The sequence below is a fragment of the Saccopteryx leptura genome, chromosome 3 (genome assembly GCF_036850995.1).
Source record: "Saccopteryx leptura isolate mSacLep1 chromosome 3, mSacLep1_pri_phased_curated, whole genome shotgun sequence".
Taxonomy (NCBI): Eukaryota; Metazoa; Chordata; class Mammalia; order Chiroptera; family Emballonuridae; genus Saccopteryx; species Saccopteryx leptura.
The window spans coordinates 358,097,141-358,114,756 of NC_089505.1; the positions used below are offsets into that span (position 1 = coordinate 358,097,141).

The 17,616-nt window shown below is 42.5% G+C and overlaps 1 protein-coding gene across 3 annotated transcripts in view; it reads left to right on the forward strand.

The window, feature by feature from the left end:
• The window catches only part of TBC1D31 (TBC1 domain family member 31), a 57,853-nt gene that overhangs the window by 11,262 nt on the left and 28,975 nt on the right, over nt 1-17,616 (forward strand). For all 3 annotated transcript variants that reach the window (XR_010750499.1, XM_066379425.1, XM_066379426.1), the window contains exons 5-8: nt 7,645-7,796; nt 11,461-11,620; nt 15,325-15,525; nt 17,286-17,462. Coding sequence is in view for 2 of the 3 variants with exons in the window: in XM_066379425.1 (XP_066235522.1) it covers nt 7,645-7,796; nt 11,461-11,620; nt 15,325-15,525; nt 17,286-17,462 (690 nt within the window). In the remaining variant the exon portion in view is untranslated. The remainder of the gene's footprint in view (nt 1-7,644; nt 7,797-11,460; nt 11,621-15,324; nt 15,526-17,285; nt 17,463-17,616) is intronic.

Genomic DNA, 17,616 nt, shown 5'->3' on the forward strand with positions numbered 1-17,616 from the left:
GCAGGAGTCCCAGGTTCGATTCCCGGCCAGGGCACACAGGAGAAGCACCCATCTGCTTCTCCACCCCTCCCCCTCTCCTTCCCCTCTATCTCTCTCTTTCCCTCCCGCAGCCAAGGCTCCATTGGAGCAAGGTTGGCCCCAGGCGCTGAGGATGGCTCTGTGGCCTCTGCCTCGGGCGCTAGAATGGCTCTGATTGCGGCACAGCAACGCCCCAGATGGGCAGAGCAACGCCCCCTGGTGGGCATGCGGGTGGATCCCGGTCGGGCGCATGCAGGAATCTGTCTGATTGCCTCCCTGTTTCCAACTTCAGAAAAATACAAAGAAAAAATAAAAAGATTTATCCATGTTGTTGTGTATATTAGTGGTCTGTCCCTCTTTATTGCTGATCAATATTCTATTGTTTACATGTATCACCTTTATATAAAAAATAATCCTTTTTTTAGCAAGAGAGAGAGACAGAGAGAGGGACAGATAGGGACAGACAGACAGGAAGGGGCAGAGATGAGAAGCATCAACTCATAGTTGCAGCACTTTAATTCATTGATTGCTTTCTCATACATGCCTTGACTGGGGGTTCCAGCTGAGCCAGTGACCCCTTGATCAAGCCAGTGACCTTGGGCTCATGTCAGCAACCTTGGGGTCATGTCTCTGATCCCACGTCCAAGCCAGTGACCCCACACTCAAGCTGGGGAATTTGTGCTCAAGCCAGCAACCTTGGGGTTTCAAATCTGGGTCCCCGGCATCCTAGGCCAATGCTTGATCCACTGTGCCATGACCGGGTCAGGCGCAATCCATTTCTTTTGCTTTTAAAGTTTAATTTTTCTTATTTGATTAGCTAAGTACTATTTTCAGGATTGTCTGAGTCTCCCATATGATTAAGAATTTTGCTTCAGGTTATATCACACATGCAGTATTGCTTTTAATTTCTTGGTTATTAACATGAGCAGCTTACAGTGTGTATCACCAAAAATTTATTTTGCATTCTCCATGGAAATCCCAGAGTTCTTTAGTTTGATAATTAAAAAGAAAAAGATAAAAGGCATAGTCAGCTTATTCATCAGGGATTTAGGCCAAATGTCTTAGTAGGTTGTTTCTTTAACTGCTTTAGAACCTAAACTGAATTTTAAACTCTGAAGAAGAGAGCATTGGGAACTGAACCCACAATGGAAACAGTTATGAAATAGTGACACAAAAACCTTGATAAACTTTCTTTATCAAGAAATTAAAATTGCCTGACCAGGCGGTGGCGCAGTAGATAGAGCATCGAACTGAGATGTGGAAGACCCAGGTTCGAGACCTCAAGGTCTCCAGCTTGAGCGAGGGCTCATCTGGTTTGAGCAAAAGCTCACCAGCTTGGACACAAGGTCACTGGCTCGAGCAAGGGGTTACTCGGTCTGCTGAAGGCCAGCAGTCAAGGCACATATGAGAAAGCAATCAATGAATAACTAAGGTGTTGTAATGTGCAATGAAAAACTAATGATTGATGCTTCTCATCTCTCTCTGTTCCTGTATGTCTGTCCCTGTCTATCCCTCTCTCTGACTCTCTCTCTCTCGGTAAAAACAAAACAAAAAAGAAATTAAAATTAGTATACACAGGATAGATGACAATCCTAACCTAGCTCGACATTTAGACATTTTTGTTTAATTTTTTTTTTTTTTTTTTTGTATTTTTCTGAAGCTAGAAACGGGGAGAGACGTTCAGACAGACTCCCGCATGCGCCTGACCAGGATCCACCCGGCACGCCCACCAGGGGCAACGCTCTGCTCCTCCGGGGCGTTGCTCTGTTGCGACCAGAGGCACTCTAGCACCTGGGGCAGAGGCCAAGGAGCCATCCCCAGCGCCTGGGCCATTTCTGCTCCAGTGGAGCCTCGGCTGCGGGAGGGGAAGAGAGAGACAGAGAGGAAGGAGAGGGGGAGGGGTGGAGAAGCAGATGGGCGCCTCTCCTGTGTGCCCTGGCCGGGAATCGAACCCGGGACTTCTGCACGCCAGGCCGATGCTCTACCACTGAGCCAACTGGCCAGGGCCTAGACATTTTTGTTTAAAAAGCAGGACTCAGATGTTAGGCTATGAAAGTAAAAATAAATGTAGAAAATGTATGTATAGTAAGCAAGTGTGCATGTAAGTACATTTATAGTTCCAAAATAAAGCAGCATACTCTATCAGTTACCAGCAAACTTTTCCCTAAAAGACCAGCTAGTTAATATTTTTGGTTTTGCAGGCCAAGAGCAAAATTGAGGATTTTGTTTGTGTACTTACATAAGCATCTATAATTAGATAATTTTCAAATGTGAAGACCATTCGTAGCTGCTGGACTAGACGAGAACCAGAGGTGGGCCAGGTGCTGCCGCTCCTGCTTCGCTCTATTGACAGTGGCGATAACTGTAAACTAACTTAAAAGCAAAACTTTTATTCTTATCAAAACTATACTTTTATTCTAGTTTCTGATTCTATATTTTAAGTAGAATTTTGTGATTTTTTTTTTTGATGATACATGGTGACAGATGATGCTGTGCGTCTCATTTTATGATGGTTCTTTTTGTCCAAAACAGCCTCCCACCATGTTTATAACAGCAAATATTTTTTGAGGGAGGAACAGGCTAGTTGTCTTAGAAACTGCCCCTTATTCTGGGTTCATCTTACTGTTTCATCATTATGTCATTTAATTTGACCTCTACTTCTTATAAACTGGAAGTCTAAAAGGCTTGGGTAGGTTCATTTTAAACATTTTTGACAATGTATTTCCCTTGTGTTTAAGATGCAAATAGTAATAATACTTACGTTAGGGTCGGTTTCAGGATTGAATGTGATCATCTGTGCGAGGCACTCAGTACAATGCTTGCTGTGTAGTATTGAGTGAAAGTTAGCTGTAGCTGCCACTGTTTCTATTGTTGCTGTTATCTATTATACTGATATCTATTATTCTGTTAAGGGAGTATGCAGTTAGATATCTTTAAAAGCTGTAAGGTAATTATATTTTAAAGTATATTAAATAGATGCACTATTTCTTAATAGTACTTCAAAAAGCCAAAAGTTGTTAAATAACTCATTTGGTGGTGAAATCTGGCCTCATCCGAATACGTCTCGCAGCAAAGCCTGGGTTGAATTGCCCCGAGGCTGAAATATTAGTGTGTGAGTTTGGGGTGTTGCCCCATGTCACCTAGAGGCTCCACATAAAATTACAGAGTGTGCCTTGGATTACCTTTCTCACATCAGAAGTATTCTGAATCCTGGAACACACCTAGCCCCTAGAGTTCAGATAAAGAACTATCGACCTTTGATGTAAAATGTTTTTAAAGAACCAACTGCTCCAACATCTTTCCGCTGAGTTTGTACCTAACAATAGCAGTAATTGTTACTAATAGTAATAGATCTCAATTGCTGAGTATATCCCACGTACCTAACACTTGGTTATCTGTAACCTTATAACCCTGAAAGGTAGTTACCATTATCCTCATGTACAAATGGGGAAACAGGTTCAGAGACATTCAGGAATGCGCCCAGTGTCACACAGCTTATAAAGGGGCTGCAGTTTGAATCCAAGCCTGTTTGACTCTAAAGGCATTTCATGATGCCATCCTGCCTCTCAGAAACCAGTTAATTACACCTCTTCGTATTAGTAAGTTTTGATTCTTTTGTTGATGCTTGGAGGTAGATTATTTACCTCTTAGTTAGGGATTTTGGAATAAATCCTGGGATTTCTGATTACTGTGGTTTGGTATGTATGGGAAACAATTCCATGATGGATATCAGAAAACACATAACAAAGAATGCATTGCTAAATTTAATTCAGTCTCTGTAAATACAGTAGGAACTCACTAAGATTGCTGCTGAATTATATATTTGGCTTTAATTTGCTCTTATTACTGTCCTGAACTCTCTAAACTTTGAAAAGAGCTCACATACCTTTCAAAAATGGACTTGGAAAGCATAGGATTTTTTTTTTTTTTTTTTTTTTTTTTTTTTACAGAGGCAGAGATAGACAGGGACAGACAGACAGGAACGGAGAGAGATGAGAAGCATCAATCATTAGTTTCTTGTTGCGCATTGCGACACCTTGGTTGTTCACTGATTGCTTTCTCATATGTGCCTTGACCGTGGGCCTTCAGCAGACCGAGTAACCTCTTGCTGGAGCCAGCGACCTTGGGTCCAAGCCGGTGAGCTTTTTGCTCAAACCAGATGAGCCCACGCTCGAGCTGGCGACCTTGGGGTCTCGAACCTAGATCCTTCCGCATTCCAGTCCGACGCTCTTATCTACTGCACCACCGCCTGGTCAGGTGGATTTTTGTATTTTATAAAGAAAACCCACAGCCCCATCTTTGTACATTTGTTAGTGCTTTTAGAGTTTTTTTCTAAGCTTTTATGTTTGTCAAGGGATGACACTATCTAAATAGTGACATGATTCATTAGGAACAATTTTATAGTCATTAAAATCTGGCAATTAAAATCACAGATCTAGTAATGAATAATCATGTAGGCAATAATCTATCACAGCTATTCCCCTAAAATAGCAGTTGATGCTCATTAACTTTTAAGCTTTTGCTTCTCCCAGTAGGAATAAACTTTATTACTTTTCCAGAAAAATACTGCTAATTGCAATAAAATTCTTAAGTCACTTTTTTTGACATTGGTTGTCAAACCATGTTTTAATGCATTTGTTATAGATTATAGGGTATTCATTGCAAATGCTATATGACCTTTATATTATAAATACCTTCCTGAATCATTCGGCGAAAGACCTACAAGAGATTGTCCTTGGCAAAGTGAGCCAAAGTCAAAAGTGAGGAGCTGGATCAGTAGTTGAGTTAGCATTTTTTATTATGTCTCATTAACACTAATCCTGAGTAGACTTTATTTAACGAATATGTTCCAAAGTATATTATGTATATGTGTATTACTGGGTTTTTTAAACACTGTTTATTATTGAAAAAGAAATACAATTATATGTATATGAGAAAAACAGAGTTTATGATAACAGCCTACAGCTATTGGTAAGAAAACTGTGGCTTACAAGTTCCTGAACTTTTTATAGCAATATCATTAACTATTCAAATAATTTCTTAACTGTATATATGGAATAGGCTGGGTTACAATGACACGGGCTAGAATCAAGACTGTAGGAGTATTTCATCCAGGAGCCCTATTGACCCATTATTTTTGTAACACTGGGAAAAGCCAGGGTAGATTTGGTGTTGATCCTGCTTTTCCCCTGGACAGAGTCATTCTGGCCTGCTCTCTCATTACTGTGGTATGGCCATATCCAGATTCTAAATACATATCTAGATTCTAGGTACTCAAGACACAGTGCAATCCAGTGTTAAAAGACACTGAACACTCCATCCCCCAAAGAATGCAGCATTCCAAGAGAAAACAGGCTTCCCTCTGCCACTAACATTCTAAAGGGGTGTGACAACCAGGGATTGGAACAAGAGGCCACAAATTCTTAAAGGTACTCCGCCTCCTCACTGACTCCCAGTTCTCTCTCTCTCTTTTTTTTTTTTTTTTTTGTGGGGAGCCAGTCAGACAGACTCCCGCATGCACCCGACCGGGATCCACCCAGCATGCCCACCAGGGGGTGATGCTCTGCCCATCTGGGGCATTGCTCTGTTGCAACCAGAGCCATTCTAGCGCCTGAGGCAGAGGCCATGGAGCCATCCTCGGCACCCAGGCCAACTTTGCTCCTCCTGGAGCCTTGGCTGCAGGAGGGGAAGAGAGAGACAGAGAGGAAGGAGAGGGGGAGGGGTGGAGAAGCAGATGGGCGCGTCTCCTGTGTGCCCTGGCTGGGAATCGAACCTGGGACTCCTGCACACCAGGCTGACGCTCTACCACTGAGCCAAACGGCCAGGGCCCAGTTCTCTCTTTCCAACACAGCAACAATCATAGATTTTTAAAAATAACAAAGCTTGTAAAGACACATCAGTAGAAACAATGACAAAATATGTTCAAATACATAGTGTTACAGTAAGCTACAATGTAGTGAAAGAGGATCCTCTAGATGAGAATCAAAGAATAAATAGAGATGTAACCAAGAATCAAACCATGTGGAATGTCTCAAGCCATGTGATTTATTTTAAGAGGATGGGCAGGAATATTTTGTCCTTAGGGTACTGGTTTCCTCCATTTTCTTTCCTTTTTTCTTTTCCTTCTTTCCTCCCTCCTTTCCCTCCCTTTGTGTGTTTTACACAGATGACACACAATATCATATTTGAGGCCATTGAAACTTATGAGAAAATGTTGATCAATTTTAATTAAAATTTAATGTTATAAAAATAAGCATTGTTTAGTGTTTATATAATAGAAAAATTGAAATGAGAGTAAAATGGTATTTTCAACTTTGCTATCAATTTCAGTCTCACTTGTCCATTAAGTAAATTGAATCTCTAAGGAAATATGATGTTTTCAACTTTTTACATTTTTTATAAGTAATGCTCAACAAACATTTATATATTTATTTAAAGCACTTTGCTCATTGTTTTCCCCAAAGGATTATCTCTTAGAAGCAGGTTGACTAGTTCAGAAGAGATATACTATTAAGACTATTGAGATATGTTGTACAATATTTTAAACCAGTTTTTACTACCAATAGCAGTGTAATACCGTGCCCTTTTCCTATACTTTCACCATTTATTATGTTTAACATTTATCAGCCCTGAACTGTGGTGATGCAGTGGATAAAGTGTCAACCTTGAACGCTGAGGTTGCTGGTTCAAATCCCTGGACTTGCCTGATCACGGCACATACAAGAAGCAGCTACTATGAGTAGATGCTTCCTGTTTCTACACCTTCTTTCTCACTCTCCCTCTCTCTTTCTTCCCTTCTCTCCAAAAATCAATAAATAAAATCTAAAAAATAGTTTAAAAATTAAAAAAAGAACATTTATCAGTATTTAATATAGTGTTTATAATATATATAGTATATAGTTCATAAATATAATACATATGTAATATATGTATAGTTGTGTATCATGTATTATTTTTAAGTAAATTTAAGTCACATAAAATGACATCTTATTTTTGTTTGAATCTTTTATAAGGTTAAATATTTTAAAATTAGTACTTATTATTTTATGAATTGCCTAATCATTAGTCACCAATTTTTTTATTTTTATTTTTTTACAGAGTCAGAGAGAGGGATAGATAGGAACAGACAGACAGGAGTGGAGAGAGATGAGAAGCATCAATCATTAGTTTTTCGTTGAGATACCTTAGTTGTTCATTGATTGCTTTCTCATATGTGCCTTGACCATGGGGCTTCAGCAGACCAAGTGACCCCTTGCTTGAGCCAGCGACCTTGGGTCCAAGCTGGTGAGCTTTTGCTCAAACTGGATGAGCCCGTGCTCAAGCTGGTGACCTCGGGGTCTCGAACCTGGGTCCTCCGCATCCCAGTCCGACGCTCTATCTACTGTGCCACTACCTGGTCAGGCACAGTCACCAATTTTTTATTTAAATGAGTTTTCCTTTTCTTTTTAGTTTATGATGGTACACGAAATATCAGTATTATCTTCTTTCAAATATTGTAATGTATTTTTCTCTAGTTTAAGAAAAAAGTCTTTTAAATAAAAATCAGCTATTTGCATAATTTTAAATTTACAGAGGGCTGTCTGTTCCTTATGTGAACAGTAACTAACTGGTTTTCTGGCTCTTTAGGTTTTCTTTCTGCCGTTGAGTAATACCATCCTCAGCTGTTTCAAAGATAATTCCATCTTCGCCTGGGAATGTGATACTCTTATTTGCAAATATCAGTTGCCAGCTCCGCCCGAAAGCTCCAGCATATTATACAAAGTGTTTGCTGTGACCAGGTACTGTGCATTTTAAGACACTGAGACATTTAAGAAATTTAACTTCCAGTAAAATTTTACAAATTTTCATTCAGTATCTTACTGTTGTCTGAGGAAAAGTTGCCTTCAAACTTATTATAGGACTTGTTGTATTTATTGTGGAAAATTTCAAATGTAGAGAAAAATATAAAAGTACAGGAAGTCCTGGCCCTGTCCGGTTGGCTCAGTGGTAGAGCGTCGGCCTGGTGTGCAGAAGTCCCAGGTTCGATTCCCGGCCAGGGCAAACAGGAGACACGCCCATCTGCTTCTCCACCCCTCCCCCTCTCCTTCCTCTCTGTCTCTCTCTTCCCCTCCCGCAGCCGAGGCTCCATTGGAGCAAAGATGGCCCGGGCGCTGGGGATGGCTCCTTGGCCTCTGCCCCAGGCGCTAGAGTGGCTCTGGTCGCAACAGAGCAATGCCCCGGAGGGGCAGAACATCGCCCCCTGGTGGGCAGAGCGTCACCCCTGGTGGGCGTGCCGGGTGGATCTCGGTCTGGCACATGTGGGAGTCTGTCTGACTGTCTCTCCCCGTTTTCAGCTTCAGGAAAAAAAAAAAAAGTACAGGAAGTCCTGATTGCAGCGCTCTCATTGGCTGTAACACCATCAGCTAGTGGCGTTCTGTTTGATCTGGAACTCCACCTGCCACCCCGCTGCTGCGAGTCTGACGACGCCGCCCGGGCACATGGTTTCACCCACAGACAGTGCAGTGTGTGTTTTTAAGGATAAAGGCACTTTTTGAAACACAACCATAGTACTATTACACCTTTAAAAAAATCATTTCTTGGTAATTGTCATATATCTAATCATTACTCCAGTTTCCCTGATGTGTCTACTAATTGTTTGTTATGGCTGCTTTGTTCAAATCAGGAACAAAACAAGGTTCACACATTGTCTTGGTTGATGCGGCCTCTTTCCCTTGCAGTTTATTTGTTAGAGAACTGATCGTTTGTCCTGTAGAACCTTCTATGTTTGGGGGTTTGCTCTCTGTAACCCTGTGGATATGATCCTGTCATCTGTATTTTCTATAATTTGGAGACTTGGTCCGATTCAGGTTTGATTTGGGGGCCCGAAGACTTTAGAGATGGTTTGTGTACTTTCAGAAAGAGGAACATAGAATCTTTCTCTTGGGATGTTAGCGACCATTGACAGTTGTTACCCAGATCCAGTATTGCATTAGAGGTTAGCAAAATGCTGTTCATCTAATTCTGCCATCCCTTTTCCTTATTAACTAGATGCCTTCTGTAGAAAGAAAGTTCCTCTCATTTACTCTTTTGTTACTTTATAGTTTATAAAAGAAAAGCATGATAAATGTTCGATATCCTCCCCTTTTTAAAAAAATTTTTTTCAAAATAATTGGTTTATTGGCATCTTCTGAAGGTGACTTAAGTTTTTTGTCTTTAGTCTTTGTAAACTCATAGATTTAAACATAGATGGCATGATTAAATCACCAGTATTTGGAATCTAAAAAAAATAAAATAAACCTGTTGAAAAACAGTAAAATGTTGGTTATCAGGGGATGGGGTGGAAGGTTTGATTGATGGTGTTTAAGGTGCAAACTTACAACAATAGATAAACCCTAGAGATGTAATACAGTCAGTAATACCAGACTATAACGATGTGATGTGATCGATTGCTTCAGTAGCTATCGTATTACACATATAAATGTACCAAAGTTAACTCTATGAACCTTCAATTTACAAATTATAACATCAGGTTTTTTTAAGTTATTCCTAGTGAGGTTCTAATGCATTTCTGACCAGTGGGACCCTCCTCCAGTTGGCTTTTCAGCCGATTGAGGCAGCCCCAGGTGTCTGCGAACCCTTTCATTCTTTGTGGTCCCACGTGTTTCTTGGCTCTCCTTTTTTTTTTTTTTTTGTATTTTTCTGAAGCTGGAAACGGGGAGAGACAGTCAGACAGACTCCCGCATGCGCCCGACCGGGATCCACCTGGCACGCCCACCAGGGGCGACGCTCTGCCCACCAGGGGGCGATGCTCTGCCCCTCCGGGGCGTCGCTCTGTTGCAACCAGAGCCACTCTAGCGCCTGGGGCAGAGGCCAAGAAGCCATCCCCAGCGCCCGGGCCATCTTTGCTCCAATGGAGCCTCGGCTGCGGGAGGGGAAGAGAGAGACAGAGAGGAAGGAGGGGGGGGTGGAGAAGCAAATGGGTGCTTCTCCTATGTGCCCTGGCCGGGACTCGAACCCGGGTCCCCCGCACGCCAGGCCGACGCTCTACCGCTGAGCCAACCGGCCAGGGCCATCCTGGCTCTTCTTGTGCGTTTTCTCTCCCAAACCTGGAACCGGCCGTTTCTCTAAGGAGTCTGCATTCATGTTAGTGGGAAATGGCACTTCGGGCCTAATGTGGCTGCGAGGGGGACTCACTGGGGTGCTCATGGCTGCCAGGTCTTCTCAGTGGAAAGAGCTAGGAAATGGTGTTATCTCCCCTTTCTCTCGTCTTCTGTCATCGTGAATCCCACCAGCTCTACGGAAGGATATCTTGAGTTGGTCTGCTTTTTGTCCAGTGCTGCCGCTCTCACCCTGGTCTCCTCAGACTACCGTAACGGCCATGTTATTTGGTCGCCCTGTTTTAGTCTCATTTCCTAAGTCAGTCTCCACAAAGCAGGGAGAGTGGTCTTTTCAAATCTCTCAGTCAGATCCTGTCACTTCCTATTGATCCCCCGTGGATGGCTTTCCACTGCACTAGGGATAAAATCCGAACTCCCCACCATATCCCTTGAGGCCTTTTGTCAGCTGACGTGGGCCTCCCTCTCTTTTCTCATCTTGTTTCCTTCCACTTCCACTGTTCCCACCACATGTGAGTGTGGCTTCTCACTCGTCCGATTCCTAACCTTGTTCCTTTCTCAGCGCTTTGTCTGGCCAGTCCGGATGAGTCTTCCTCCACACCTCCCAGGACGGGCCGTTCCCAGCACTCGGGTGCGGTCCGTCGCCTTGCCCAGCTCTTCGCCGCCCGTTTTATAGTCCTTTATAGAATTGCTCAGCTGAGGTCAAGTTCCTTTGTTTGTTTATCTGTCTTCCTCTGGACTGAAAGCCCTTTAAGAGTAGGGATCATACACATTTTGTTCCCCGCTGTGTCCATGGCATCTGGAATGAGACTTGGCTGATAGAGGACACGTTACAGGTCTGGTGAATGGATAACAACCATGTGAATCAGTACAGCTGATTCCTTTTGTACTGTATACACACTAAGGAGCTTTCTTCGAGCAGGAAAAAGTTTGGGCTTTTCCATGTAGCAGTGTTGTACCAGTTCAGTATAGTCATTTGTGGACAACAGGAAGTTGGAAAGTGGTAACTGACTTTGAGAGTATGCTATAAAATCTCAGTTTACTCCGAAACCCCCAGTTAAGTCATCAAACAAATCATTGTGAAGATGGTGTCTTTAGTGCAATAGGTAAAAATATATATGTACTCTAAGCCTGAGCTTTCCATGTGGTTGTCACTGGATACATGTGACCATGTAATGAATAAAAATAAAAGAATTACCTTAGAAGCACTAGCCACATTTAAGTTCTCATAGTGACCATATTGGACAGCATAGAAATGAAACATGTCTGTCATCATATTGGATCATATTGGACAGTGCTGCTATAATCAATTCATCTAGTCTGACTTCCTCACCTTTTTATTATACAGAGATGGTCGAATCCTGGCCGCTGGAGGCAAATCAAACCACCTCCACTTGTGGTGCTTGGAAGCCAAACAGCTGTTTAGAATTATCCAGATGCCTACTAAAGTTCGAACCGTTCGCCATCTGGAGTTTCTTCCTGATAGTTTTGATGCTGGTTCTAATCAGGTTAGTAACATAACTGCAGGACATTCTACGTGTTGAGAAGGATCATATCAGTTTCTGAACTCTAATAGCCCTCTCACTTAACTTGCACCCTGATTGTTACATGGATTTGAAATTACTAATCTATTATTTTTGTGAAGAATCTAAAATTGCAAAAAAAAAATTTAAATCATAGGTTCTGTGTGTTACTGACAATGTGCCATTTTTTAAAAGGTACAATTAATTTTTCTGAAATCAGTATACTTTAAATTTCTGGACTACTTCATGGTTTACCAGATGCTTTTACATGTTACTTTTTATTTAATCCTTAAAAATTTTTTTGCCTGGCCAGGCGGTGGTGCAGTGAATAGAGCAGGGGTCCCCAAACTTTTTACACAGGGGGCCAGTTCACTGTCCCTCAGACCGTTGGAGGGCCAGACTATAAAAAAACTATGAAGCCTGACCAGGTGGTGGCGCAGTGGATAGAGCATCGGACTGAGATGTGGAAGGACCCAGGTTTAAGACCCCAAGGTCGCCAGCTTGAGTGTGGGTTCATCTGGCTTGAGCAAAAAGCTCACCAGCTTGGACCCAAGGTCGCTGGCTCCAGCAAGGAGTTACTCGGTCTGCTGAAGGCCCCCGGTCAAGGCACATATGAGAAAGCAATCAATGAACAACTAAAGTGCCACAATGAAAAACTGATAATTGATGCTTCTCATCTCTCTCCATTCCTGTCTATCTGTCCCTATCTATCCCTCTCTCTGACTCTCTCTCTGTCCCTGTAAAAAAAAAAAAAAAAAGAAATAAAGAGAAACATGTTAAAGAAAAATTTAAAAAAAAAAACAAAAAACAAAACTATGAACAAATCCCTATGCACACTGCACATATCTTATTTTAAAGTAAAAAGAACAAAATGGGAACAAATACAATATTTAAAATAAAGAACAAGTAAATTTAAATCAACAAACTGACCAGTATTTCAATGGGAACTATGCTCCTTTCACTGATCACCAATGAAAGAGGTGCCCCTTGCGGAAGTGCGGGGGGGGGGGGGGGCGGATAAATGGCCTCAGGGGGCCGCATGTGGCCCGCAGGTCATAGTTTGGGGACCCCTGGGATAGAGTGTCAGACTGGGACGCGGAGGACCCAGGTTCAAAACCCCGAGGTCTCCAGCTTGAGCACAGGCTCATCTGGTTTGAGCACAGCTCACCAGCTTGAGCCCAAGGTCACTGGCTTGAGCAAGGGGTCACTTGCTCTGTTGTAGCCCCACAGTCAAGGCACATATGAGAAAGCAATCAATGAACAATTAAGGTGCCAGAACGAAGAATTGATGCTTCGCATCTCTCTCCCTTCCTATCTGTCTGTCCCTATCTGTCCCTCTCTGTGTCTCTCCGTGTGTCTGTCACACACACACACAAAAATTTTTTTTAAGCCTGGGCAGGTCAGGTATTCTCATCATTCTACAGATTATGACACTGAAGCGTAGAAATTTAAATGGCCTGTTAACACTCCGGTAGATTGTGAGGATTAAAGGTGGGACTAGAACTCAAAGTCTCTCTTTGTTGAACTGGGTTTCATCCACCAGAACTGGTTACGTCAATCCTATGAAACGTGTTCTCTTTGTATCTTGCCTCAGTTTACAAAGTGCTTCTCCCACCACAACACATATCCTTTTTTCTTTTTAATAGTTGAGTAGAAGCCTTAAACTTTAAACTTTTTAATTATAAAACATTTTTAAAGTTCTTCAATTACAGTTTACACTATTATTTTATATTAACTTCAGGTGTAAGCATAGTGATTAGCCAATCATATACTTTGTGAAGTGTTCCTGCCTGATAGTGCCAGTGCCATTGGCCCCCACCACACAGTTATTGCAATGCATTGACTATGTTCTCCACTCTGTACTTTACATGCCTGTGACTGGTTTGTAGTACCATTAACTTTTTTATTCTACATGCATTATCTTGGATCTTCTTTAACAAATTTTGTATATTCATATTATATATATGTGTGTCTTATGTGTATATGTGTGTGTGTGTATTATGTGTTTGTATTTATCATATCTATTTTAAATTAAGTTTTTTAATAAGTAATACAGTCACATGGCTGTAAACATAAAATATATATAAAGGCCGACAGTGAAGTCTCCTGCTCCTCCCTCCCACTTCCCCAGTTACTTTCCACGACCACTGTTGTGGTCTTTCGTTTTCCCCCTTTTTTATTTATTTATTTATTTTTAATTTTTAATTTTTATTTTTTTCCAAGGACAGAGAGAGAGTCAGAGAGAGGGATAGATAGGGACAGACAGACAGGATCGGAGAGAGATAAGAAGCATCAATCATCAGTTTTTTGTTGTGACACCGTAGTTGTTCATTGATTGGCCTCTCATATGTGCCTTGACCGTGGGGCCACAGCAGACTGAGTAACCCCTTGCTCGAGCCAGCGACCTTGGGTCCAAGCTGGTGAGCTTTTTGCCCAAGCCAGATGAGCCCGCGCTCAAGCCGGCGACGTCGGGGTCTCGAACCTGGGTCCTCCGTATTCCAGTCCGAGGCTCTATCCACTGCGCCAACGCCTGGTCAGGCCGTTTTCCCCCTTTTTATAAGCTGTGCACCTTGCTTTTCCTCACTTAATTTACCTTGAAGATAGTTCTATATCATTGCAGAACTTCATGTTATAGTATTGTCATTTTTTAACCAGTCAGTCCTTTGTTAATGGGTACTTCACCTGTTTTTAGTTCTTTTCTTTTACAAATACGCTGCACGGAGTACCTTTTTGGACACAGCATTTCACACGCGTGTCTGCAGGATAAAGTCCCTGAAGTGAATAGCATTCTCAGGGTTATGTGCTCTGTGACTGGGTAGATCTCACCCTCTGGAGAGGTTGCATCAACTGTGAGTGAGGGGGTCTCCTGCAGCCTGACCAACAGAAGCACATGCGTTTTAGATGGTCACCTTCAAACTGCCTCTAGCTACCTCCACAGTGTAGTCTCTCCTGTACCAAGTGACATCAGCGTCCCATGCAACCACGTGGTGCCACCACTTACCAACCACTGGCGTTGGGAAAAGAAGCTGTCTAGGGACAAGGAAACAGGGTTTTAGTGGCTGAATCTTTTTCAGTATGTTTGTGATTTTGCAAAATATGAGTTAAAATGTATTTCCCCTTAAAAGACTAGCTTCCTTCTTACCTCTTCACTATCCTTGCAACTCAGAGACTTTTTTTCCACTCCCCAAATGTTGGTTACGACAGCCTAAAGCAAGCAGACAGTGAGGAGCCTCCCTGGGCGTCACAGGTGTTTGGGGGGGGCAGCGGGGTGGTGTCAGCTCTGATCAAACTGTGGGGACAGTGAAGGGACACACATGTTCCACTCGCCCTGCTTCTGATGACCGGTGTGGCGGTCAGAGAGAACTGTCTGATCAGCTGTGTTCCTTTACGGGGACTGGTGGAAGTGTCTGCCTGTGGGAAGGGGAGATTCTGAGGTGACCTTTTCACAGTGCCCCAGGATGGCTTCTTGCTGTTCCGGTCAAAGCCGGGCTTCTCTGGACCGAAACAGGCAAATCTCCATGAGCCCGGATTAGGGGTCTGAAAATAAATATTGGTTCCCCATAAATATAACCTTCTTTGACTGTCCTGCCCTCAAAAAATTAAAATACGTATATAAATGCACGTGTGTGTGTGTGTGTACTTTGACTCTTAGACATTTGACTTTTAAATTTGTTTCTCTCTACGCGTAGGTTCTTGGAGTGCTAAGTCAAGATGGTATTATGAGATTTATCAATATACAGACATGTAAATTGCTCTTTGAAATCGGGAGCCTCGATGAAGGAATTAGCTCATCAGTGATTAGTCCACATGGACGGTACATTGCCTCTGTTATGGAGAATGGAAGTCTGAACATATATTCAGTTCAGGCTTTAACACAAGAAATAAATAAGGTATGTTACCAAGTGAATAACATCAATTTTTTAAAAGATTTAAATGTATTATCAAAATGAAACTTTTTTTTTCTTAAATGAGAAGTGGGGAAGCAGAGAGACAGACTTTTGCATATGCCCCGACTGGGATCCAACTGGCAAGCCCCCCGTGGGGCAATGCTCTGCCCATCTGGGGCCATTGCTTTGTTGTTCAGCAACTGATTGATTTTAGCGCCTGAGACGAGGCCATGGAGCTATTCTCAGTGCCCAGGGCCAACTCGCTCCAATTGAGCCATGGCTGCGGGAAAGGAAGAGAGAGAGAGGGAGAGAGAAGGGAGAGGGGGAGGGGCGGAGAACTGGATGGTCACTTCTCCTGTGTGCCCTGACTGGAATCGAACCCGGGACATCCACATACCCGGCCAACGTTGTACCACTTGCCCAACAATAAAATCTTAATGCTACGATCTTCTGACTTCCTTGGACTGTATCCATTTTTCTGGATATATTTCTTGTATTCTTACTCCCAAAGTCCTGTCTCCAGACTTGCTCTTTCTCACTTTTCCTCCATTCGTGACTGTCTGCCTTCCTAAAGGGCATCTGTGTGGTGTCCCTGTCCCCTTCAAGGTGCACTTCATAATCTGCTTCCCAGGAGAGGCCTTCGGTGCCAGGCTCCGTGTGTCTCACTCTTTCTTCCGGAAACCTTGGAGCACTGTGACTCTTCCTATTCCTTTATTTCCTAAATCTAGTCAATACTAAGTCATCTGATTTCTTAAGTTGGAAATCTATGTATGTGCTGTCTGTTCTCCATTTTATTAGCCATGCTTGTATTGGTCCTCATTAACTGCTCTTGAATAACAGTAACTTAAACAAGTATACCAAAACTCAGAGCCCTCAGTGCCTGCCACTGCCTGGCCATTGATCTTTTCTATAACATTTTTCTAAAATACGTATTATTCTAAAACTGCTACTTGTGGCTTCCTTGCCTGTGCCCATTGCAGTAAGTCCGTACTCTGCTGCCTGGCTCTGAGAGTCCTCTCCAATTGTCTCTGCCCTACCCGTCCCACTTACTTCCCCATTCTTGTCACTCCCCTCATCATCTGCCATCGATGCCATGCTCACGCCCACATCTGTTACCTGCATTACTTGTGTATAGTATACCTCCCACTCCTCTTTCAGGGTTCTCTAAAACTGCCTCAGCTTGTGGCCCAGCCTGACTGTCTGGTGCAGCCTTTCCAGGTGTGGAGCTGTATCCCGGCCGCATGAATACGGTCCTCGGTGATCACCTGGTCTAACCGTTTCATTTTACAGAGGAAGAAGCTGAAGCCGCAGCCCCGTCAGTAGAGGCCCAGATGTTCTATTACTATAGAATTTTGCCGTGCACTTGCTCCTTTTTGTCCCGTTCCTCCTTTTTTTAGTCAAGTAACAAGTGTCTTATTGCAGAGAAAAATAAAAAGAAACAGATAAACAAATAAATTTCACCGTCCTCAGATTTTGAAACATATACTTTTTCCCGTCTTTTTTCTATATGCATAAATGTATACCGTCTTCATTATTTACGCAGGCTCTGTATTGGGGGTTCACCTCTTGTGAAAATGAATCTGTAACCAAAGTCAGTGACCACGTGACTAACACATCCAAGGGAGCATTCTTGGATATTCTGTTTACACTCTTTGCCTGAAGAATAATTATATATATTAAGGCACATTATTAAATTGATCCAAACAGAGTTTATAAATCATACGTTAGCAGGTCTATTTCCCAAGGATTTCTTTTCCCTTTAGCCACCTCCTCCTTTAGTGAAAGTCATTGAAGATTTGCCAAGGAGTAAACTGACTTCCAGTGATCTTAAGGTGACAGTGACATCAGGAAGAGTACAGCGGCCACCAAAATCAAGGGAAACCAAACTGCAAACTAGAATATTAAAGCAAGACCTGACTGGCACCCTTGAAAATAAAGAGGTAAGACTCCATCATAATTAAACTTCTGTTTGTGTGCCTCTGCATACGCAAGTCTACGCAAGTCTCATGTTGGCTAGGCTGTAATCACTCTTCCCTCTCTTAGGAAATAAAATAAAATAACAGAAAGAGAAGAAAGTTGTAACTGAAATTATAA